The sequence below is a fragment of the Xiphophorus maculatus genome, chromosome 7, assembly GCF_002775205.1.
Source record: "Xiphophorus maculatus strain JP 163 A chromosome 7, X_maculatus-5.0-male, whole genome shotgun sequence".
Lineage (NCBI taxonomy): Eukaryota > Metazoa > Chordata > Actinopteri > Cyprinodontiformes > Poeciliidae > Xiphophorus > Xiphophorus maculatus.
This window is the reverse complement of record NC_036449.1, coordinates 14,436,750-14,462,096: the sequence shown is the minus strand read 5'-3', so window position 1 is coordinate 14,462,096 and position 25,347 is coordinate 14,436,750. Positions and strand designations below refer to the sequence as shown.

The following is a 25,347-nucleotide window of genomic DNA, read 5'->3' as shown; positions in this document are numbered from 1 at the left end:
AATAAAAGAAATATATGTATAAATACATATTTTTGAGACTGGGGACAAACTACACAAGTGGCTTGACAGAAACAATTTGAAGAAACTTGAGAGGAAAAAAAGTAGTTCTTGTAGGTGAAATGTCAAAAATGTGTTTGTGTGCACTGCAATGTTCATAAGTTAGAAGACAAAAAAACAGAGGCATGTTGTCAAATATCAAAATATAGTAATTTATTTCAAACAATGAATGACTTCAAAGTTTTGTCTTGGAAACAGGTGACAGCACCCTTGATCAAGGTACAAGAGAGAGAAAATAGCTGTCACCTCATTTTTTGGGCTTCTTGACATGCCAATAATGGTCACTCCCCCCCACAGACACAGCCCCATTCTCAGTCTGACACAGACAATAATGGCTCTCAGAAAATAAAAAAAAAAGAAACAACGAAAGCTTTGCAACACCTTGTACAATCCAGCCATTAAAGACATTAAAAAGAGAGAAAATAATAAACATTGGAGCACTTTCAACCAAAGCCAAGCAGTTGCTGAATCCACCATCACAAAAAGTGCACTTCATGTCGATGTAGCCGAAAATGCTAACAATGTGAAAGATCAATAACAAGAAGGCAAAAAAGAAGAGGAATATTCTGCGGTATTGAATCGCCATCCACGTCACAGGAATTTCAAATGACCAAACTTAACCAGGTGTAAAATAACGATAATAAAAAGGCTCTTTTGTTTCCAGCAGGACTTCCCCCCCCATGAACTCTACTCACTGGTGGAAATGTTGTCCAAATAGTCTGTTGCTAAATTCGCTTTAAAGTGCCACTGAGGATCTGTGATGATGCTAATCAAGCCGTCATAACTCATTTAGGTCAGGTCGATTCTCTAGCTAGTTGGATTTATTGGCAATAAGGTGTCAAATAAGCTGAATCAGCAAACCAAGGAGACTGATAACTGTTCCCTCCCTTATTTTGGACAAGTTAACCCTCTGAAGGTAACCAGCAAACAGCAGAAGACAGATTAGGGTAATTAATATATCTCACCATATCATTTTTCACCTCATTAAAAAAGAAAAGTCGTTGTATATAGCTGACCGTGTTGAGAAAGACTGTAATAAAAGAGGCTGACATGCACTTTGTTGTCACAAACTGAGAGCGAAGATGCAACGGCTCTCGCCAATAAAGAGCCCCTGTAGAGAACGATAAAGTGTACTGTATATAAACATATATACACAGTATATAAGTCTGTGTTTTCATCTGATTTACACATCTTTACATTCTTGAAATTTACATCCAAAAAGGGAGAAAGATTCTCTTTGTAAACCACAATTTTCACATCTTCTTTTTTCTTTTTTAACAAAATGAAAATCTATCCATTTCAAGAGAACAGGCCGTTTTAGGGCGTCAGGATGATTACTTGGCAAGTTTTCCTCTTGTTGACCTGCTGTTAAAAACGAACTAGGATCTACCTCATAACGGCACATTCAATCTGACTCTCAAACGTCCGTCTGTGGATAATGTCAAATAAGCAACAGGTATTGTGGAAACTTCCTCCTCCGAGAGGAGAAGTTAGGCACCCCGTCACCTGACAGTGGCAGCATTGCAGTGATGATAATCGGTAACTCTCATCCTTCTTGCCTGCTCGATTATCTGGACATAGAGTTATATTTCCTAAAAGGAATTATTAGCCCAACGCCTTCCCTTTGCATTTTGTTGCTTCTCCCAGCCCAAACACCTGTCTCTCATTTTCCCTTCTTTCTGTAGAAAACTTGACTCATCTTTGTGTTTCCACCCAGCCTGCAGGGACCCCAGCACGTCCTCGTTAAAAACCTTTTGATATATGGATTCCCCCCGGAGGGAGTCAGATCCACGTTGAGGGTTTCCTAAGCCAGTTTCCATCCTCTCTCAGGCTCATTGGAAAAAACACGCATCAACAAACATTAAGGTGCAACGAATTTAGTTGGTGTTTGAGCTGCTGCTGTCATCTGGTTAAGGTCCTGTGAGGGGTTCTTTTCAGTCCACCTTTACAGCCCTTCTTGAGCGAGGAGAGTGCATTTGCTGATGTCCGAAGAAGGCAAATCTCAGCGGTTTCCAGGATTCTTCGTCCTAGTAGGAGGGCTATTTTCGGAGATCGAGAACACAAACCTGAAAAGGGGAAGAATTGGATACAATGAAAATTGTGTTGAAGAAATATTTTATTTGCAAAGACCGAACCAAAGCCTGGATGGCTGCCTAAAAGGATATTTTGTTATACACAATGAAGAAATTCTTGTTGTTTTTTTTATTAGTTTTGAGGATTATGAGATGCAGCTAACAAAAACCCAAGTATTTTTTTTGTTTTAGAAAAGTAGACTATTCTAAATGTATTGTTATGTTCATGCTGTAGTCTACATATAGTGTTGACAGCTGTCCAGCAGTGAGACTGTAAATTCCAAGTATATTCATGGGAAGTTGAGTGGAAGAAAACAAACTTGGTAGAGAAAATATAAAGTTTCCACAGTTAGCAATGACTGATCACATTTTTGTACCTTTTCTTGCACTTTTTTCTTTCAATTAATTTTACTTAGATAAAGCAATCCACTTTTGCAATTACCTTTTAGATTTTAACCTTCTTGTGGAGGGTGTTAGTGAATGTGTGCTAGGCAGTTGTCAGTTCAAACCCATCACAAAGAAGTGTGTAGGTCATAAAAAGGCAGAAACAGAACATTTCTCTTGTAAAAGATCCTTATTACACTAAAAAATGAACTTTGTATGAGTAATGAATGTTGCATCAGTTTCACTTTTGAATTGAATTACTGACAAATTAAGGCTTCAATAACACTGAATTTCATTGACAAGCCCCCTTAAATAAAACCGAAGCTTACCGAGCCGTCTGATGCGCTGGCTCCAACTTTATCTCCGGTGCTGTTCCAGCACACCTCAAAAATGCCACCAGTTCCCCTGTAGCTGTGGACCAGGGCTCCAGTCTGAAACAGAAGCATCGTGAATAAGAACAAACCAGTCTGATATAAAACTCGTTTCAGCTGCCGTCTTACCACAATCTGACTTACCGTGGTGTTCCAAATGTGGACGCACTTATCGAAGGAGCCACTGGCGAGGTGTTTGCCATCAGGGCTGAAGGCCACGCTGTAGACAGGCTCCTGGTGCTTGGTCAGGGTGTGTATACAAGCCCCTCGCTCGACATCCCAGAGTCGCACTGTTGAGTCAAAAGATGCACTGTGTGGGGGAAAGAATAAAACATAAACGTCTGAGAACAGAATTAAAGTTTCTTCATTTTTCTTGTGACAACACCTCGATTTTTGATGTTTATGTTTCCTTACAATTTAATAAAGCCAATGCGGAAGCTTGGCTTTATTAAATTGTGCTTAAAGCTGTGGCAAAATGCTAATATGTTGAACTCCTACAAAATAAAAATATATATATATACATACTGTATATGTGCAGGTGTTCTAGGTTACCTGGCAAGCATGATGTTGGAGTTGGGGTTATTTGTGCCCGGCCCGGTGGGGCTCCACTTGATTGTGTAGATTTCTTTACTGTGAGCTTGGAGGTCGTGGACACAGGACTCCTGTTTCATACTCCAGATCTGTGTGTGGCGGCAACAACATATGAATACAAATTATCTCTCAAGTTTGTTGCCTGCAGCTACTAACATGGGAAACTGGATTTACCTTTAAGGTCATGTCATCTGAGCAGGAGGCAAGCAGCATACCTGATGGATCCCACTTAATGGCGTTGACCTCATTCTGGAAAACACAATGCTCATTAGGAAAGGCGGAGATAAGGTCAGAAAAGTAACACGGGGAACGCTGCTCACCGAGTGACCCTGGAAGGTCTTGAGAGGCCGGTCGCTGCCGAGGCGACACACGTGGATGCACATGTCTGTGCTGCAGGAGGCAAACGTGGTGTTGTTCTGCCAGTCAACATCCAGCGCAGGGGCTGTGAAGCATTTGTGAGCATAATTGTTAGAGTTTGGCATGTTGGTGCTCTCACGCTATGGCAGAGAGTGAAACAGTTTGCATCTTGCCCACAGGCACATCTCTATAAAACTGAGTGAAATCGGTGAAAAGTTAGTTTATTTCAGTAATTAAATTCAAGTATACGACACTCAGACTGATATATTTAAGTGTTTGTTCCAGTTAATTCTTAAAGCACTGACTCCAAACACAAACTCGCCTTGTGAATCTCCCTCAACCATTTCGGTAGAGTTTACTTCTCAATCTCCCCCCAAGCCTGTGGTTATTCTTGTTGCTTGTGCCCCCTTTCATTAGCCTCACTTTGTCCTTCCACTTAGCTTTCCAGTGATGTGCTTGGATAACAGTAAGCTGCAACGTTCTTGTGAAGGGTGCCAAAACCAGTCTGCTGGACAAGTCAGACTATTGACTTTAAATGTTATGTTGACATAAAACAGCATTTCTGTATATAAAATTTTCTAAATTAACAGAAAGAAATGCTTTAAATATGTCAATCTGAGTGTACTGACGCTAACCCCTCAGTTTCGTTTTTTTTTTTCGTTTTTCAGTTAAATTACTTGAATCTACTCCTGTATTCAGATTAATTTGTATTATTTATGTTGGAAAGATTTTAATGTTTTGAATTTACACTGACCTGAGTGAAAAGGAAACTGCTGCTTGGCTTCTCCTGTATTTGCATCCCAAATGATTGTCGTCTGGAAAAGTAAAGATCAAATTTAAAAGTCAGGGGAAAAAATCTACAGCAACAAATTCTTTAGAATTAGACAGAAAATAGACTTATTGTCCAACTCGACGCAGATTTATTGTTGAATCTCAGATTTAAGTGACTAACCATGTCCGTTTATAAACTTAAAAATGTGTGTAGTCGTAAAATGCATCAGGTTTTATTATCTAAACTCAACTTTGTGTAAGTATTTGTAAAGTAGATTATATATAAAACAGAAGTGAACCACAAAATTTGGAAGGCTCTTGTTACTAAAATGCACAAACCACTGCTGTGGGATTTTAAAAGTACCTTATCTACGCCAGCACTGAGAATACAGTTCCCCTTCTTGTTCCATTTGAGTGCAAATATGGGCCCTTTGTGCTGCCCCAAGGTGCTGGCTAGATTTCCTGCAGGATAAAAGGTACCTTTAAAATTTCTGAAACTGGATTGTTCACAAAAATGATTCAATAAACCAAAAGTCCAGAGAAACACAATGTGTGACAGTGATGGAGGACGCACCGTCCTTTGTCCATATCCTGGCAAATCCATCATACGAGCCAGTCGCCAGGAGAGTCCCCTCGCTCTGTTGGACAGACAGAAAACAACTGTTACTCGTCTGTGTAGCATATGACAGGGAAGTGAGAGAGACGATGAGGATAACCGATCTGAAACCTACATTCCAGTCCAGTGAAGTGACGTCTTTGTTGCTGGGGACATCCTGGCCACCTTCTCGGATGCAGTGGCGGAGAACCAACTGGGTGGAGCTGGAGCTGTTGTTCTCGTTCAGGTTCCAGATCCGAGCCGTGGAGTCGCCCGAGCTAAACAGGACACACACACACACGCACCCCAGACAGTTCAATGGAAAGATGTGCATTTTATAAATACACGGCAGTGTATACACACTGTGGACTCATCTTTCCCAGCTCCGCTCAGGATCCACGTCAGGAGAAATATGCTTACCCTGAAGCCAGCAGGTCACTGACAGGGTTCCAGGCACAGATGAACACTTCGGACTCGTGGCCTCGGAGAACTGTGGACTTACTGGCTGGTATCTCAACGTCCCCGTCCACCTCCATGGGCTCACTGTGGTTATCTGGCAAGACCAGACGAGCAGAAAATGCTATCAGATACACACACATACTATAATAACTATTACTACAATCAATGAGATTTTGAAGTTTCACTAGATAAAAAGATGCATCTCAAAAAATTAAGAATATTGAGTAAAAGTTATGTATTTTTGAAAAAATTATATAGATAAAATGGCGTGATCTATTCCTAGCTTTTATTTGTTGTCATTTTGATTATGGCTCAATGTTCTTGAAAACTCAAATTTCAGCATCCTGTAAAATTAGAATATTAAGATCAATGAAGAACAATATTAAAACAGAAATCTCAGGTTTCTGATAGACATGTTTACTTATGGTACAACTGGCTTCACTATGGAAGGAGACACTGCTGGTCCAACTTTTTCAAGTTTTTGGTAAGCTTTAACTTTCAGTGGTTCATGGGTTCTTCTTGAATATCAAATGTGCATTTATATCTGACTGTGACAGTTTGGGTCAGATGGTTGAAACTTGGACACAATTGCCCAGAATGAGGGTTCTGAAACAGATTCCTCACAGTTCCAACCTGAGGTCCGTTGACAATATGTAGGTAATGCTTTAAACGCAAGAGGATGATGACAAACTGAAACATTTAAATGAATAATTCTGATAAGAACAGTGATCAAATATCATATCAAAATTAAGCAAGAAGTTTGTTGATGGCTGAAAAAACCCATGTGGTTTCACAGCAAATGTCTATAGAAATATTAAGTATGCGATGTATGCATGTATTTGAGCGTGTGTGTATAATTTTGGACCTGAGTGAATAATAAAAAAAAAATCCACAATAAAACCTCTTAAGCTGCGTGTTGTAAAATGATCCCATCCTTCACACAACTAATTAAAAGCCCTGAATGACACTGGAGCCTCTTCTGTCCACAAGTGTAACATTAGTCACAACACAGTTGTGTTCCTATCAACACCTGCAAATTAATTTCCAAGGGGATCCAAACATTATCTTCTTATTCTACTTGTCCACCTGATCTCCAACTATCTGGTTTCTCTCACAAAAGAACTAAACAGAAACTACTTATTATTAAGGTGATCTATGACAAGCTAAAATGTTTGTTCTTTTTTGTTACATGGACCAAAAATGTTCAGTGATGGCAGGTTTTCATTCAACAGCTGGTTAAAGTGCTTTATTAATTTCTGTCATATACTACATCTGATCAGGACATTAATTAGACTCCATTATAATTTTGCAACCCTTAAATAGTTCAGGTAGGATATTTATGGGAAATGTCCCTCAAACAACATATGACTAAATAACATGAGGATGCCATTTTTAATCTTTATTATTAGCTCTGCATCTTTATGGGCTTTCAGAATGCCTCTTTATTGGCGTAAATCCAGAACCATCCAATCACCCTAATTCTTTGATTCGACTTACTCATGTTGTGAGTGCAGTTCTCCTCTCCATTAATGGTGGCTTCTCCGTTCTTTGGTGCATTAGACTGGTTTCCTGAGGTTGAAGCAGAGACAGTGCAGGTGGCGTGTTGCTGGGCGAGCTTGTCACGGAAGGCCTGCTGCCGCGTCTGCACCACGTCAGGCATCACTGCATCGATAAGCGACAGGGACTCGATCGGCCGACCGTCGAAGACAGTACCATCCTGTCAGGAAGAAAAGGACATTCAATACTATATTTGTGTACTCTGGAGTAGAAGAGACGTTTTCCCATAATTAATGCTCTGCAGGCAGAAGTTAGATATTTGCCCATATAATATACAGTAGATGATGGACAATGTGATATTCCTCACACTTTTTGTGCAAATCTGTTTATTTGATGAGAGTACAAATTTTGAAAACGAACGCCTTATCCGTATTTAAAGGTAACCTCACATAGAGACATTTACAATGTCACAGGTATGTAATATACCTGTAATATAACTGATAGAAAATAAGACATGACAAGTTTAAGTTATGGAAGAAATACTACAAGACCTTCACTAATGCACCTAACACAACAGCATCTGCTAGTACGCAATTTTCGATAAATGTTCACAAAACCATGATAATATTGACCGTTATTGAATTTCAATAACCATGAAAATAAAAAAAATACCCATTTCCATTCTGTTACATTCCAGGTCCCTGCACTAACCTCATTAATGCTGATTTCTGCCTCAACGTACTGAAGCCCTTTCTGCAGGATGGAGATGAGGGCTGCAGGGGGCACTAGTGTTCCATTGATGTTCGACTGACTGATGTGGCTCTCAATGCCAAAGGTGAATGCTGAATGGGTAAAACCTAAAAAAAAAAAAAAAGAAAGAATGAAAAAAAACCACAAGATAAACACAGCACAAAGACTCAAGGACAAACACTTTAACTGAACAGAAATGTGAACTTACATGTTATGTAATTTAGGAAAGTAAAGAGGCCCGAAAGACCTGGTGTTGAATTCATACATTTCTTTTTCACTGATAGTATGTGAACATATTTGCACACAACTGCTTGGTCTCAGTCACTGTAAACACTAATTAAACATCAGCAAGGATTTCAATCATTTATTTAATACCTCTTAAAGAGTACGCTCAGTAAACAGATTATGTGCTTTGTCTTAACTGCACAATTTTTTACTGAATATACACCTTGCAGGTTATTGCTATGGAAATATTCTATATATTAATACATTTTCAGCATAAACTGTTCACTGTGTAAACAAGACTTTTGTGAGACAAACCTGACTCTTGGAGGTATCTGTAGACCAAGAAATTCACTTCGTCACTGGTAATACTCATCTTAGCCCAGCGAGAGGGAGGAAGGGGGGGGTTTGTTGGAAGGCTGAGCTCACTCCTACAATAACGAAAGAAAACACACAGTTTAATATGTGAATGGGGAAATGGTGGTTACAGAAGTGCTTAGATATTATCTTATATGGCATTAAACAACTAATCTCTATCAAAATGAAATAAAACATAACCACATTCTGCAGAGGGCAGCTTGTCCTGACTTGTGCTCAGTGATGCAACATGTTCGCTCCAGTTTTTGTCTTGGTGCACATTTTCTGCTTTAATTTAAAAAATCTTTGTCAATTCAGAGTTGCTTCTAATTGACCTAGTTAAACACAGCAGGGGGGGAAAGCTCTTATAACACAAGCAGGATAATAAAAACAAACATTTTTTTCCAATAGACAGAGAGCTGCTGCAAACACTAAAAATTACAAAAAGAAAAAAAAAACACCCAAATGTACATCCAGCTGGGAACAGCTTGCCAAGAACAAAGCAAAAACTGAGACAGGAGAATGAGTTGAGACATGCAGGTGTAAAACTGTTTCCCTGTCTCTCGCATTAGGAACAAATGGCAACACTATTATGCAGAGAAGAAGTGTGGAGATGCAAAGGGGTTGTGTCAGGTATGAAAACCACATGGCTGTCATTCCAAGCACTATACAGGCCCACTCAAGGTTTCCTCTGGTAGCATAGCAACAGGAGAGATCGAGCTAAATAGACGTGGAACGGTGTTGTCCCAATTACCAGTGGGCATTTAGCCAGAGGGTCTGAACATGTTGCACATAATGAATTATTCACTCTTTCACCTTGGTATGTTCTTTCAAATGGAGTTAACCTTGACTGCGCTATGAAAACCATGTGAAGGATAACAGTAGTAGATAAAAGCTTACAAAAGACACAGCGTAAGAACGAAAACATCTACAGTAGTCATTTTCCAAAACTTAAAATAAAAAAAAAAAGACATCCGTTATTGTTCTAACTAGAGTGAGTACTGCTTGCCTGCTTAGTTAGATGCTGTTAGTTAGATCTCACAGGGAAATAGGAAAGGCTAACCACATCAAAGCTAAAGCGGTGGCTGCTACATAACATACAGCTGGAAATGTAATTAACAGGCAGCCTGAAGGGGCTCAGGTCCCATCAGTGTGGGACAGCAGCAATAATCCCTCTATCACATGAATGCATGTGAATGCACCCATTGCACAACCACTGCCATGACAATATCAGGTGCAACATAAGTTTACTTACCCCTTGTTCTCATCTATACTGCCATCACGCTGACTTTTAGTATTTTTAGCGGTGTTATTTGTGTCTGGTGTGAGCATCAGCTGCCGTTAGACTGCCCAACTCGCTAAATATTGTATCAGCAGAAAAAATGCAAGTTCATGACCCTTGAGTTTTAAATAGTCCTTTGCAATATAAATACAAAAGCATTTTGAAAGTTTGCACCAAGTCATAGTTGTTTTTCAGCAAGAATTTTGGGTATGCAATATAGAAAAAAGTGAGAGGGAGATAAGAAATGTTTTGTGGCAACACCACAACTGGACTAATATCACCTGTTAATGGCACAACAAATTTAAAAAAACAGTAGAGTTTGCTTGATAGAACCCTACCAGTACCAACTCTAAAGATTATTTCATTATTATTAAATAACTATGGACTGTATGCGATCTTTTATAGTTCTAAATCTAGCATACTTTCATTATCGAACACATTGGGCATTTAAGTTACCAGTATCAAAGAATACCAAAGTTTTAAAAAGTTACAAGAACCACAAAAATGTTCCATCATATCGCTGTAAGAACTTGTAAGCAGATGACAGAGAAGTGAAGAAGGGACTTAAAATCCTCTTGCTGTTTTCAGCATAGAGTAACTCGGTGTTTCCCCGGCCCATCTGGTTCTACCCTCATCCGACCTCTAGTTGGGGGTAGAACCCATTACTTAAATGAAGTTAACATTATTTTAAAACATCCGGTTGGCATGTCTGATAGGCAGCCAGTTGCAGCCTTGCTATCCGACCCAATTAGTCCACCTAATACCCAGATATTATCCCACTATTGTACTTTTAAATCAAATTAAATAGTGTTTGTTTTCCTTTGTCTGTTTCAACATAAAATCTACATTAGTATAAACTACATTAGTATAACTGTAATAATGAATGATGTTATCTTTACAGTAGTAGAAGTAACAGGTTTGATAAAAGTAAGCTTTTCACATTATTACCTTAGGTTAACTTTTTTTATTTTCTATGCAAATACTATGGTACTATAATATTTTTATTGAAGGTTATCATGCCAATAAAAACTCGTACTGGCACATGCTAATGCTACACTGAGCAAAGATCCTTTCAATAGTTTGAGACTCATGAAACTGTTGTTACCCCTTTTAAAATATATTTGAGGCAAGATTATATCCCTATCCCTGTTTGTTTCTTCAAATGATCTTAAAATAGCCAAATTTGCTATTTGATGGTAGTGAAACTTGTTATGACAACAAAGCATGGCAAAGAATTAAGAATTACATTTACAAAGTTGTTACTGACAAGAGGTGTAGTTGATAAGGATTAACATTTCAGTCTGACTAAATATCAAGAGCATTGGGCATATGGCAGACAACCTGAATGGCCTGAATTAGACATAATCCTCATAAGCTTGGGTTGCTATAGCAATATGAATTGTACGAGACACAGCAGGTAAAGAAATCCAAAGTCATACAACTTCGAAATATCAAGCAGCTTCACTGCATGCAGTCAACTAAGACAGGTACAGAACCGGCATAGATAACAGAGTCACAAAACTATGTATTATGAACCTTAAATAAATTCAAAATAATTTCTAAGTACCAATCGATTAGAATCTAGGACAAAATAATAAACTGACTCCTGTTTTTAGTCAGTAATGAGAATTACTTCTATGTAAGGACATATAATGTCACAAGATTTCACAAGACTAAAGAAAACCCCTATATTCATAATAGTATTAATACTGCTTAACAGAAAGGCCACCTCAGAAAGGAAAGACAATAGCCAGAACTGACAAAACACCTAATGGGTCAATGATGAGAATGCCTGCTGGGAATATAGGGCTCATTAGGAGGTTTATTGCACTTTTATGGCAATTACTTTACAATGGCCACCCCTTCTCTGCAAGAACACTGAACAAAAAGAATGGCCCTGTAAAATATTTGTGTGTGTGCTCAATGGTCACAGCTGCAAACAAAATGTAATCCCATGTTACAACCAATTGGGGGCAGTCTAAAATGTGAGGAGTAATTTAGGATGTGGGCTGTCCTTGCTTTGTTTGGGGATGCTGATAGCGGTTAGATTTGCGCCGATGCGAAAAAGACCGAACTTAAAATGGACAACGATCTATTTTAAGGTCACTCCAACCATATAATGTGTTTGAGAGCTATGTTTGTTCAGGTTTAAATTTTTCATGCTTACATTTTTTTTTTCTGGAGGAAAAACTAGAGATGCATCTCTCAGAATTTTGCCAGCTGTCTGATTTTTTTTCCTATGAAGTTTTTGTCATCTGATACTGACATTAGATGATTCAAACTCCTGTTCAATAAATATAATAAAACAGCAGCAACAATAAAATATTCCTGTTGTGATCTATTTCAGTAACACAGGCAACAGCAAAACCATGTTAATGTAGCAGATGTTTTTAATATGTCTTTAGTATCTTACATTAGAAGTTAACACAACTAGCACTGCAATTGCAATTTTTGTGGGACAAAAATTATATTTCTATTATTTTCTATTGTAATGCAAAGCTGTTTTTGCACCTCACAGCCCAATCCAACTTTCAGCAAATTAACTTTTGTCATGCTTAGTGTATCGTTTCTTAAAGCTTACTGCATTAGGTTTTATTTTACTGCATTAGGTTTTCAGTAGTATTATATACACATCTTTATTGGCCAAATGCTCAAAACATACAAATGGAAATAACAAATAACTATGGTCCAGGCCTAACAGCTTTCAGACTTGAAGCCACTTCAGGAGAACATTTTCAAGGCAGGAATTAGACGTGTTCTGCACACATCTGTGCATGTTACGCAATGACCGATACTGACTGCGGGGAGGTCAAAGTTAACCCACCTTTGTTACATTTCTGAACAATCAAGGGAGGTAGTCACAAAGCAGTTCTGGGATGTTGTCCAGTCAATAATATTAAACTAACCAAATAATTGGATTCAGCAATTCTTAAGAGAAAAGATTTCAACACATCCTCTATAATCCTGACTAATGTCAACACCTTGGAGAATCCTTAGGTTACAAAGCTCATCTTCTGGGAGGTTTCAGTTGACTTTGGCTGTAACTATATGTATTAACTCACACAAAAAAGAAAGGAAATATTTAGTATGATGGAAAGGCAAAACAATTGTTAAAATCATGCAACAGTTATCTTATCAGAGCAGAGTCCATTTGTGGCCAAAAAAAGAAAGATCTTCAGACTGCAACTAATGGGGACTGTGACTGTGCTATAAAGAAATGTCTTTTCTTTGCTATAAAGCATTTCTTTCTGCAACTAAACTCGACAATAGCTGAGTAGTTTGAATTATATTTTTTGGCCTTAAATCACAATTGCACCCGAGGAAGACTTTTATTCTCACCATGTAAGAAGATTCTGTATTTAATAGAGAAAGAAGCATTTCCAAGGCAATCTTGGCAGTGGTACGGACTAAACCTGCAAACTGAAGGCAGTTTAAGAGGAAAGTAAGTTTGACCTGAAGGTCACAGCATGACTTGGATAAAACTGGACAGACGCGCTCTAAACTACATTTGCAGGTTAGGTGTAGGGGCATTGCAACAGGCGCAGGTCATTCCACCTCTTCGCCATTTGTCATTTTGGTCTTTTCATATCTGTCTTTTTCAAAAAAGAATAGAATGTCTCATGTGAATTTTTTACCAACCCAGTGTTACCAAGGGGACATTTCATACCAGCTCTGAAAAAATGAATTAAGTTTCTAGCATCTAGTCATTGTACTCTTAAGAAAATTTTGTTTTATGAGCAATTGATTCTGTTATCTATCATTAACAATTCTCAAGAGGGATGGCTGAGAATAACAAAAACCATGTAAATTAAGATCAAGTACTTATGTGTGACATTTAGAGGAAGTCTTGTATAACTGTACATTAAAACTACCACATCGAGTAGACTAAAGAAATTAAAATGTGCTAAAACAAAACATCTGATGAGATGATCAGGGCATAAACTAGTCTAAACATGTATTTGAGTTTAATAATTTCATAGAATGTAGCGAAAACAAAACAGAGAACAGCATCAGCTTTTCTAATCATATTTAATACATTGAAGATAATTTTAGATTCAGAACTCAAATCCATAAGCCTGACATTCTCGAAACACGATTTAAAAGCCCTTGCTACAACGGATAAGCAGGGTTATCATGGAAAGCATTTATACTTTACAAGAATCCAAATAAAATTCCTTCTGCATACACTTGGCTGCAGAAATCACACAAGCAAGGAGAACCAACCAATCCGTCGTCTCCTACGCATGCAGTTTTGAGTACAATGATGTTAAAAAAAAAAAAAAAAACTGCATACCACAGACCCCATTTTCTCCTGAACGGTCACCTCCTGACAGATGTGCAAACAAGACCTGGAAACAGCAGCCATTTTCTCTTGAACTGCTCTGCTGAGTAAAACCCGCCTTTGAAGCCTCTGGTTGGGCTGCAGTCTTGAGGGGGAGGGAGGGAAGTGTGTGTAAGAGACAGAAAGAGTGAGTGAGTGTGGGGGAGGGGAATAAGTGGTGGGAGGTAGTAAGTGGGGGGCGGGGGGAGCCTGGGGGTCTGGGTGATAAATAATAATTTCCACACAGGTAATCACAACAACTATTTGTGTATTGTCTTCTGTCTTTGTCGGTGAGGCGGTAAATGACAGTCAATGTAGGTCAGCGAGCGGTGGGGGATGGGAAGCCTTTTCAGTTGCGAGGGGAAACACTTCTCCCACGGCTCCTTTGGGTGGCAACACTTAGTGTTTACCAGCAGAGGCAAGCTGTGCCCCACAGATACAATAGTATGCAGGTTTCCACTTCAACCTAAAGCTCCACCCCCAGACCAATATCCTTTCAGAGTACAATAACTCACACGTGAAATTACCCGTTTAGTTAATCCGCTGAAATGAAAACCTGGTGAGTGAATGGCATAAAACTGGACCTTGCAGGCCTGATCTATTGGCTCCATCAACAGCTAACGAAAAGCTATGCATGTGGAGAGGTCTTGTGGTTTGAGGAGCTGCCCTGCATTCAGTCAAACAAAGCTCAGTTCCCAACCCTTCTGTATTTTCTCATACTTTTTGCACACAAATTCCTTTCCCATTTCCTAAAAATCAGTATGTAAGCAAAAACACGGTGGGGGTATTTTATTTTTATGCTCTTGAAACAATGAAACAACACAATGATCAAGTTGTTTTACGATTGGGCGCTGTGGTACAAAGAGCTCCAGGTCAACGGGGTCGACCACTGTGACGCAGAGTAGCACGTCACATAAAGCTAATACCAATCCAACATAAAGAATTTGGCTAATAATCATTTAAAATACTTGACCTTAAATGATTCTCCCTGATAATGCTGATTTTGTTTAAGATTTAACAGTTTGAATTCTGTAATTTTTTGGAGATACATTTTCATTAAAAGTCAAACGTCTCATGTGTAGCTAATTCCCTCGTATATCAATATCTGAAAATTGTTTTATTAATCTATTTGATCGGTTTTGATTGAGCCTGTTCACTCTGTGAAAAATAAGAGATTATGACAATTTTTGGTTGTGAAAGCAGGCACTAAACCCCTGACTGGCAAGTTCAAATTGGTGCGTGGTTATTTCAAAATGTCCCATGGTAGGTGGCACCATTTTGTACCAGAACAAGGCTGCGCAAAACAAATCAAACTGCTGGGATTTTTGGATTTTAGTATTCATTTTTCAGTGGGCTCACATCATAGTCTTAAACACCTAATCGGACAGTAAAAGGTCAGGACAATAACAAAATTTTCCATACTTATCCAGAAATGGAAATGGATAAAAGCAAATTCCCTGCTTTTCCAGACAGGCATACAAATATAGAGAGCAGACATTTCCTCACAGACGTTTCTCAGGTTCCTGCTAGTTAGCTGCAAACTGTGTCTCCAGAGAAACAGCCGCTTGATAGGTCGTGTGCAAACATGACACTGAGACGTCACACCTCTGATATTTCTGCCTTGCCAGAAATACCCTTTACACAAGAAAGCTGCTTCCGTTTTCTGACTTCCTGCACAGCAACCCTAAATGCACCTTTAATATAAAATAATCACAACAATCCCAGCATGAGCAAACATATGAGACTAATGGACCAGACGGGATTTTTTAGTTAACTTACAACTACCCTTGCACAGTTTTATTTCAATTTAGTAAGATTATACAATAAAAGTAGATGCCAGTAAGTGCATATTTATCTCAGAGGGGATGATGACATGTTTCAAACATCAAGCATCTCATGTTCTCATGCTGAACCCACTGACCTCAAATAAAAGTACAAACTCCCTCCAGACTATTGTTGCCAAGGTAGAAACTGAAGTACAGCAGCCGTCAGATACTGTGCAAACATATATTTCCAAATATTTGTAAATATTACAAATATTTAATCTGAGTGTCATTATCAAAATAAATATATCAATCCATAGTTTATATTAATCTGGCTACAGATAATACACACACATTTTCCCTCTTAATTCTATTATTTTGTCACATCACAAAAACAAATTTCAAAAAGTTTTACTGGGTTTTTGTGTGATAGATCAACTCAAACTAAAGTTCACAGAAACTTCGCAATGTAAAATAATGCAACAATTTCTAATAAATTACACACCATTTTCTTTCATAAAGCTACCCAAAAAGTAAAAGTTTGTTATCAACATGATAACAAACAAAATGTGAGAAAGCTTAATAGTTCTGCAAGACTCTACATTAAAGGAAAGTTACTGCCAAAGATGAGCCGCAGACATGGGGACAATCAATCCATCTAACTCACTACAAATTCATTAACTCTAGGTGGCTCAGGTTTCATGTATTATTTAAACTGCTGTTCCTGGAGGGCTTTCTATCTGTGTGTAAAGCAACATGCCTTTATCAAAATGAAAAACCTTGTGTTTCAGGTCTCAACATCAGATGATTTTAAAAACAAACACCACAAAAAATACAGCATGAGACAGCATAGAGGCTATGAAGCAGTGAACCATTTTGTCTTTTTGAAATATTTATTACACCTCCTTAAATAATAGGATACATGCATAAGATTAAAGCTACTCCAGGCAAGGGGAATTAATCTGACTGATGAAAAAGCTAAATGTAGAAGCGTAATGATCAAGCATGTTATTGTGGGGCAACACTTTGTCAGGCATTATGTCTCTATCTGGTTTCTCCAAATGACTTGGCTGGTTTTTAGGTCAAGGGCGGCACAAATATCTCAGCCGTTCTTGATGCTCTAGTAAAAAGAAAACACTGTCAAGCCGCTCGGTGTGTCATTCATCACTTCAGGCTTAGCTTGACCTATTACAGATATGACATTTAATCTAAAACCTTGTGCTTGCTCTCGTAATAAGCTAAAATATTAGCAACTATTAACTAATAATGATACCTTTAGGTAGGAGGTGGATTACTAAAAGACCAAATGTATATTTTTTAGAGAATCAAAAGTATATTTCTACATTTATTCAGCAAGAATTAAAAAACTCCAGTGTTTTTCAGCAAGGCCCTTTTTTCTCCTTTCATAATGAGATGAGAACTGTACAAATAAGCTGTACACACAGTCAGACCAGTGTGGGCAATACAACGGTTGCTATGGTGAGCAGAAAATCTTGCTTTTCCATCAACAGCTGCTCATGCCACCTTAAATACCCCACACTCATCTCTTGGCGCTTTCCCTGCATCTGACATAAGGGTCAAACAAACAAGGCAGACCAGTGCGACGAAACACTGATCCTTTTTCTGAGTCACTATAGCCGTGTCTCTAGCCAGCATTTACACAGAGAGGCACAAATACCACAAGCAATATACACAGTGCACATATGTGCTATTAACAAAAAATTCGATTTTTTTTGTTTTGTTTTGTTTTACACTTAAAAGGAGGGTATCCATGTCCATACTATGTAACAATTATTCTATTTTGCAGTCCACTTTGGGCCAATACAGGCCATGTCTTCATTGTCAACAAAAGATACAGTTGCCTTGGTAATCTCTTTCAAAGCTCATCTTTAAAACACCTGGATTACATTCATGCATTGCACTCCAGTTTAGCACGGTTAGGGCAAGTGTGTACTTGGATCAGTTTCTACACCTAAAAACGCAGGAAAACAGAAAAATGGTGCAGCTGTAACCATAAAACTTTCACTTCCACTTCCATAATCAACGTTGTTTTTTTTGAGCGCATAATGTTCAGAGCAGCAATCTATGAGTAAAATAAAAGACACAATCCAGATAACAAATGAGCAGATTAAGACTAAAAATTACATTTAACCCCCGTTGAAGGTTTGACATCTTACTTCTTGCTTCAAAGGGTAAAATTACACAAAGTTGCTACAGTCATGCTTAATGATTAAAAAGAAGTGAATGAGTTAATTCAGACATATAGCAGATCAATGAGCTAATACTCTACACAGTGTGAATAGGACTAAGATATATTAGGGATGTGACATACAGGTAATAGTTTATTAATGTGTGGGACTGAGACAATTAAGGCATAGCCACAAGCTTCTCATTTACACATCATCTAAACAGAGTATAAAGAAAAACTTACTCTGGGTTTGTATTTCAGCCACGTTTCAAACCAACAGCTCATTATAAATATTTTGTACAGGGCACAGTTTCACCTTTCCTAGCCCATATCAAATAAGCATATAATTTAAAAAGCATGCAGTAGTGTACATTATTTTATAAAAAAAAACTGAACTATCCGAGCCTTTTATTATTGATGGCACCATGTTTACCTGTGATAGATTGCAAAATTTCATCATGAAGAAAAGGAGATGGATTCAAACATATTCCTAAAATAATTGGTGTTCTACTAATCATATGGTCAATCACTAAAATACTTAAATGTTATATTGATCTTCAGGTGTATTAAATGCATTAAAACTTTAAACTAACCAAGAGTGTGTTCTTTGAATGTTAGGAACATATGCATGAGTTGGGAAAATTCTGTAATCTCTTTTAATAGTCTACTTTTCAGTGAAATTTAACACTATTAATCAATGAACCTGTAGCAAATTTCACTTCTAATGTCAATAATTATATTTAAATGATAAAATAATAAAAGGGTTAACATAATTGAATTGGCAGTCCAAAAAGTTCCCCAAATCAGAAAATTGGTATCTAAGACTGACAACAAACTTTAAAATCCAGTCTTTTTTACGTTCATTTGCCAAGAGTTAGTAGGTCATGCTGACAACATTCTTTAGACGCTTTTAAAGAAAACGCTAAATAGTTACTTTCACAATCAGTGAGGTATAAGATTAAGTTTACAGAGATGTAAAACATACCTAAAGAAAATTGTATTTTCCAGGACTTTGCAACATCTCACCAAATTACAAAGGCTGCAAAAGGGTGAGAGAGAGCAAGACTTCCGCAGATATCTGGAGGCTGAATGAAGTTCAAAAACTAAAACAAAGAGCACTGGTTTTATTATGTAGCTCTAATAAACTTTGACTAACTGGATGTGGAAATGTCAGTCTTTTGGAAATTTCTGAGTACAGGGTAAAAAATCTAAGTAAAAATAAACATACTGCTACAAACTGTCCTGTATAAAATCTAAGTAAAAATAGCCACATTAATCCCTTGGAGATGAAAAAGACCACTTAAAATGTCTTCATGATCACTTTGTCTGTTTTAAAATATTAATAAAACTGTTTTACAGTGACTGCTCTATAGCAATGTTGTGACATTGCCTCTACTTCCAAAACAAATAATTAATGACCTCTCAGGGCAAAAAGGCAAGAATAAATATCCTCCTAAAGCAGATCAGTATTGGCAAGTTTCTAACTAAATAATTTCCTGCAAAAGAATTTGTCTGCATATTGACACAAAATAAAGATGAATGGAATCCAGTTGCAGCACAACCAGTGACTAATTTCTACCAATGTCACCTGATGACATCAGAGCCAACCACACCCTGCGAAACATGTTTATATTTGTTTCAAATAGGCAGTCTTCAGGGTGGTGAGAACAGACTCCAACATGAGGTGAGACCAGATAACGATTTACGTGTTAACAGCCTTCTGCGTCTTTTAAGAGCAGTGTTGTAAAATGGAAACCCTGAAATAAAACTCATTCTCAGCCAGTTCAGCTCTCAGACTACATGCCAAAATTTTCAAATGCTGCAAGTATTAATGCTTGAGTAGATGCCACAACTGACATCTACTCAAGCAATGCTCTTCTGTCTATCAGATTACAGCAACCTTGTTTAGTTTCACATAGCAACAACTCATAAGAAAAACTGGGTAGTCCTAGTGCTAACAAGCCGCCTTCACGCAAGAATGTACTGCAGTGTTGTTTTATTGGAATGTCATTTAAATGTTTCTCCTCTTTAAAATGACTATAACAACCTAAGTCAAAACACCTCCAAATGTGTCTGGAGGTGTTAAAATTAAAAGAAAAGAAAAATCACCGTATCATTTTCTCTCAGATTTATTTCAGTCTTGTTTGTACCATCAGAAACATGTCCATACCGATAGCAAAGCATTCACTTTTAGCCACATCCCTTTGAAATGTTGCCTTTAAGAAAGTCCTGTCAATTTCCCACTGAAGTCATTTAGCTTGTTCATCTTATGGTAATCTCACAGTGCTCAGCAAGATAAGAATGAGTTTCAACACATGTTTTGTTCCATTAACATCAGTGCTCAGTCCAAACATCTCAGTTCCTGCATCTCTACATTTTTTATTGGACTATAAGTATAAATCCACTCATATCCTCTCCATTGAATTCAATTCAGAACCACTTCATAGCTTCCAAAGGGCTACTAGATCTAGTAATAACTCACTTTCTAAGTTTCATATAGAGTCATGAACGCAAGTGAGTTCAAGAAAACCTGGAATTTATAATCCTGTAAGGCAAAGTCAATGTTGGTGAAACAGAGAAGTTTAAACACTGATGGTATCTGGAGGTTTGAAAATAATTAGAAGAAAGTTATTGAATTTTTTATTTTTATTTAAAACTGCAACAAAAAAAAACAATAAGTGTTTTTCTAAAGATGTGAAGCACAGTAATGTCCACTTATGACCCTACCTCCCCTTTTGAAATATTTCACCAATTACTCCACTGCTGGTCAATTGACTGAAAGAAAGCTCATGTACTACTTCATTGTTTAAAAATATATAAAATTAAGCTGCTGGGAAATAACTTTATAAAGTAAAGTAGGACCACTAATCCCTCTTAGGTTAAAGCTAAGGTAAAATGTTACAGATAGCATTATTACAACTGTTTTATTTTTACAACCTTTAGCTGTAGTATAGAAATTTATGGTTTTCTTATCTAGATGAAAAGAATTTCATCATCCTGTGATATTTTTTGAGTAAATCTCACAACACCGTGGCATTTCTAACTCAAGGATATCCTACAGTGAGAATCTCATACCGGCTCATTGCCAGTACAGTTTGTAGCCGTAAAGGTTTAAGTTGTCTTAAGAGCAATACAAGGTAAACCAAAATGGCAGAATCTATGCTGGTGTGTATAATGATGAAAAATCAAGTCATTTTCATAACTGAAAAATCAGTTATTGCTTATGTTAAAAGTCCAAGATAAACAATAACTAAACCGGTTTCTCAATCTGGCATGCACGTTCTTTCACAATTTCCTGAACAGTTACCACGAGCATTATCAGTTACAGTGCACTCCTTTTCATTTCTGAAAATCTATTTTTAAACACTTGGCACATCAGCTTAGATGCCTGCAGTCTTGATCAGTTTATAAAATTCATAAAACGTGAACAAAAATTGCAAGGCACAAATGAGCCAGACATGCTTAGCACTTAAACAGCTGAATATTAATATGTTTTGTTTTTTTTACATGTGGATCCATTTCAAATCAAATACCTACAAAGAAACACACAAAACTTAACACAATAATAAACTGCCAAAAGAAATCTAAAATCTAACCAAATACATAAATACAGACATTAATAAGCCAATACTGCTTTGGGTATAATCTCAGAGTAACCACTGGTGAGCCAGTTGGCTGGTAGCCCGTGAACATTGCATGTCTCTCTAGGGGTAAAAAATGGCTTACCTTCCCCCACAGCCTATCATAAATAAATACTGCTACAGAAATATTTGGATAGCTCGAAACAGAGAAGTGTTGCACCACAAGTCTGACAAAGCTCTTCTCGGGGACTTCCTTGCCCTACTTTTTAGCAGAGGATGCCTTTCTGCTTTAAACTCAACCCACCCCAGAGGCTCAGCTCTGTTGCCTCACACTCAACAGATTTGAATCTTGCTTTTCAAAATAGATTTAAGGAACGGCTAGGAGGACAAGGCAAAGTAGGTTTTTGGTTCTTTATTTCACTCAAATCAAAGACAGTGTCCTTATGGCATTACTGTCATTGAGCAAGACGATCAGAAGACTAGCTACTTTAACAATAAACTGGAAGATAGTTTTAAAGTATCTGTAATACCTCGCTTACTACAGCTTCTTTGACACTCGATTAAAGGCCTGCTAGCAGAACTATTAAAGGCCATTTGACTTTAACACATGAAGGTACTATCGACATAACACCTGGGTCAAATGACTCAGGAGTAGCAAAAGCATTCATCATCTCCCACTCTGTCTTGCAGCAACTGAAACCTGACACCTAGACAGACATCTCAGTCATCTCAACCACAAATTTCATCTGCTTCCATTGAAGTAGGCGTTGTATACAATTAAGCAATAAGTATGAAAAAGCTGACGTTAATGTGGGTGTACACTGTGCTGTTGTTTTTGGGTATTCCCAGACAATTTCAACCTGCATTTAAGAAAGTAGTTATATCCCACATTATAACTACATAAAGAATTTCACTCTAATCAAGTTCACTATAAAATAAAAGATGGGGGATAACTGAGATCTCTGTTCACGTCACCAAAAGTCAAGTTTAAACGGGATCAGATCTACATGTAATCTCTTGAATCTACCCAGTTCAGCAGTTTAAGTTATCATTTTCATTCAGCATACAACAATTTCATTGGTTACCATTGCTGACCAGTTAATTTATCTTGTATTTAATGTTATGAGAAATTATGGTGATAAAAATAACAGAAACACATAAATATTGCTTACAACATAGTGAATTCGTAAATTATAACAAGCAATATCTAAAATAAACCCCATTTTCTTAAATAAGTGTGAAACCTTCCCTCACAGCTGCTAAACAACAGAGTGGTGAAGCATGCAGCTTCTTTAAGTGTTAATTGTCAACCTTGTGTCTGGTGCATCAATAACACTTCAAACATGATAAATAAAGAGAAAAACATGCTACTGGCAATGTTACTACCCAGAAAGAGGGTGGAATTCATTAAATTAGGGATTCTTATGTTAGGTGGCAAAATCCCCTCTAGAACTACACATGTCATATAATGTGTCATATAAATTAGAGACAATGTGAGTCCTTATCCTTTAACAATCAACAGCCATAAAAGAGGAATTAGAGGGAGAAAAGAACACTTAATGTAAAAGAAGTATTATTCCAACTTGTGCTCTCCCAATAAAGGAATTCTAATGAAATACCTTAAGTGAAATTCTCAGGACCTTTAGTTAAGAAAACAACTTAACTGAACTCAGACAAAGAAATGTAAAACAAGTATTGACTATACAATGTAGCATTATTGTAATATTTTAACCTTGATACACAGGCACAAGCCAAACCGCACTAAACACTTGCTAAATTCAGTAGAAGATTTTATATGCCTATGTCACAGAATATTATATCTATTTGCGGTCTGCTCTGTATAGACTAGAGCAACGCAAGTCTAAAAAGCTGATGTAAGCGGGTTTATCATTCAGGCTATCAGCTCTGGTAGCAAAGTCTGCAGGCTTGAGCTTTACAAACATGCTGCTCGTACCAAAGCACCTTTAGAATTAAAGTGACTACAGTGATGGGTGGCACTCATTTAACTTCCAACCCATGATCGTCTCTGTTGACCACAAACATTTTCAAAGTGGTTTCAGTGTGATCTTGTGGAATATGCATTAGCCAGCATTAGCGTCACACATGCACCCCATCGGCTCCATTAAGATTGGGAGCATTTGAGGTGAATTTGCGACAATGATCTACAGGGGATTAAGCCAGCTAAGTGGCAGTGCATAGCAACATGTGGGGGAGGGGAGATGTGGCACTACTATGCACTTCACACCGTTTACAAAATCTCTGATTACTTTCACATCTCAAAATAGGACACCTAGATGTAGGAATGAATTCTAGAAGATTTTAACTGGCAACTTTTGGACCTGACAACAAGTAACCAGGCCATACTTGACAACGTAACAACAATTACTGTATGTGAATTTAGTTTGGCGTTTGGAATTTGGGTCACTGACTTGAAGCAATCAAACATAGGGTGTTCTAATGTCTTAATTAACATTTTTACGGTTTAATGCCAGGTCAGACATGTTAATAGTGTATTTTGTTTGCCATCTTCCATGAATTATGATAACCAGGGTATATAATTTAGACCTGTCAATCACACTTCAGTAGGTTGGCAGCCACAGCTTTAGATTGCACTTATACAATAACACAAACTGTCCCTTGAAACTGGTGGCAGTCTCTTGTACAGTTGAAAGTATTCCCCTCCCCCACACATGCGCTTCATAACTCTGGATGCCAATATGATATTATAACTACTGATATATAATCTTTAATTAAACAATAGAGTGTATATTCAAATGGGGGAGGGCTTTTAAGGGGGTATAGTTATTTAGTCACAAATTATGAAACAACCTTTAATCCTTAAAAACTTACTGTAAATAAGCAAGATAACATGCGGAATGAAAACATCAAAAATGTAGAGCCATAAATTTGGCTTATTTTGGATAAGCAGTAATAATTAAAAGACTTAAACAGGAATTTCACAACACACGTGTGGAGTGACTGGGTTGACTGAAAGCTAAGAAACACCGGCAAGCTCCTGCTTGAACGCCGTATAATCTATTTCTGAGAGTCTTTGCAAAAGCCAGGCAGAAAGAGCCGAGCAGTCAGCGCATCCTGAGCCTTTACCCACCTTTAACTGTGAGAGTGAACTCGTGGTGTCCGCCGCCACCTCTCTCTTCCTCTTCCACAAGGAGAACCTCCAACAACTTCAGTAAGCGGGCAAACACTTTCCTCCCATTTCGCCTGCCCTCATATTTCAGCGCGCTTTAAGAGTCAGTCACAGTCGGCCGGTTCGGCAGGGGAGCGAACCGGGAAGCTTCTGTCTTCTGGCGGTAAAAGTTGGAACAAGCCCGAGTTTCAGTGCGGCTGTGGCTGCAGGCTGGCTGCTCCGCTGGAGTTTCACCGTTCACTGAGAAACAGGAGCGCAGAGACAGCAAGCAGAGAGCAGGAGAGACGTAGACACCGCGGAGGGGGGAGGAGGAGGGCTGCCTGACCTTAAACCTGAATACTCTAAACACCTTTAAGCGTATACAATCAATTAATCTCTGTTAACACGCCTAAAGTAAAAACATAGTTTAAAGTCTCACCTCACCACACAGCAAGTACGTTTAAAACCATGCTGTTGTTATGTGAAAACAGATTACATTTGAGCTATAGAGACATTTGTTTGAAATAAAATTTAAGATCAAAATATTTCTTCAGCTTATCATTATTATTTATTTTTGTTTAGGCAGAATACGGTTCTGCATG

General features: G+C 37.8%; 1 protein-coding gene across 1 annotated transcript; it reads right to left on the bottom strand.

The window, feature by feature from the left end:
* Positions 1–188: 188 nt before the first annotated feature.
* On the bottom strand, positions 189–25,347 carry LOC102227593 (F-box-like/WD repeat-containing protein TBL1X). Its single transcript, XM_005799320.2, has 15 exons — positions 24,728–25,347; positions 8,445–8,557; positions 7,866–8,011; positions 7,155–7,374; positions 5,619–5,751; positions 5,335–5,476; positions 5,178–5,241; positions 4,968–5,065; positions 4,587–4,647; positions 3,796–3,917; positions 3,650–3,724; positions 3,437–3,564; positions 3,029–3,194; positions 2,843–2,944; positions 189–2,123 (listed from the first exon to the last, which is right to left on the bottom strand). Exons 2-15 carry the CDS (start codon positions 8,500–8,502, stop codon positions 2,097–2,099), a joined length of 1,542 nt encoding a protein of 513 aa, XP_005799377.1. The 5' UTR covers positions 8,503–8,557; positions 24,728–25,347; the 3' UTR covers positions 189–2,096.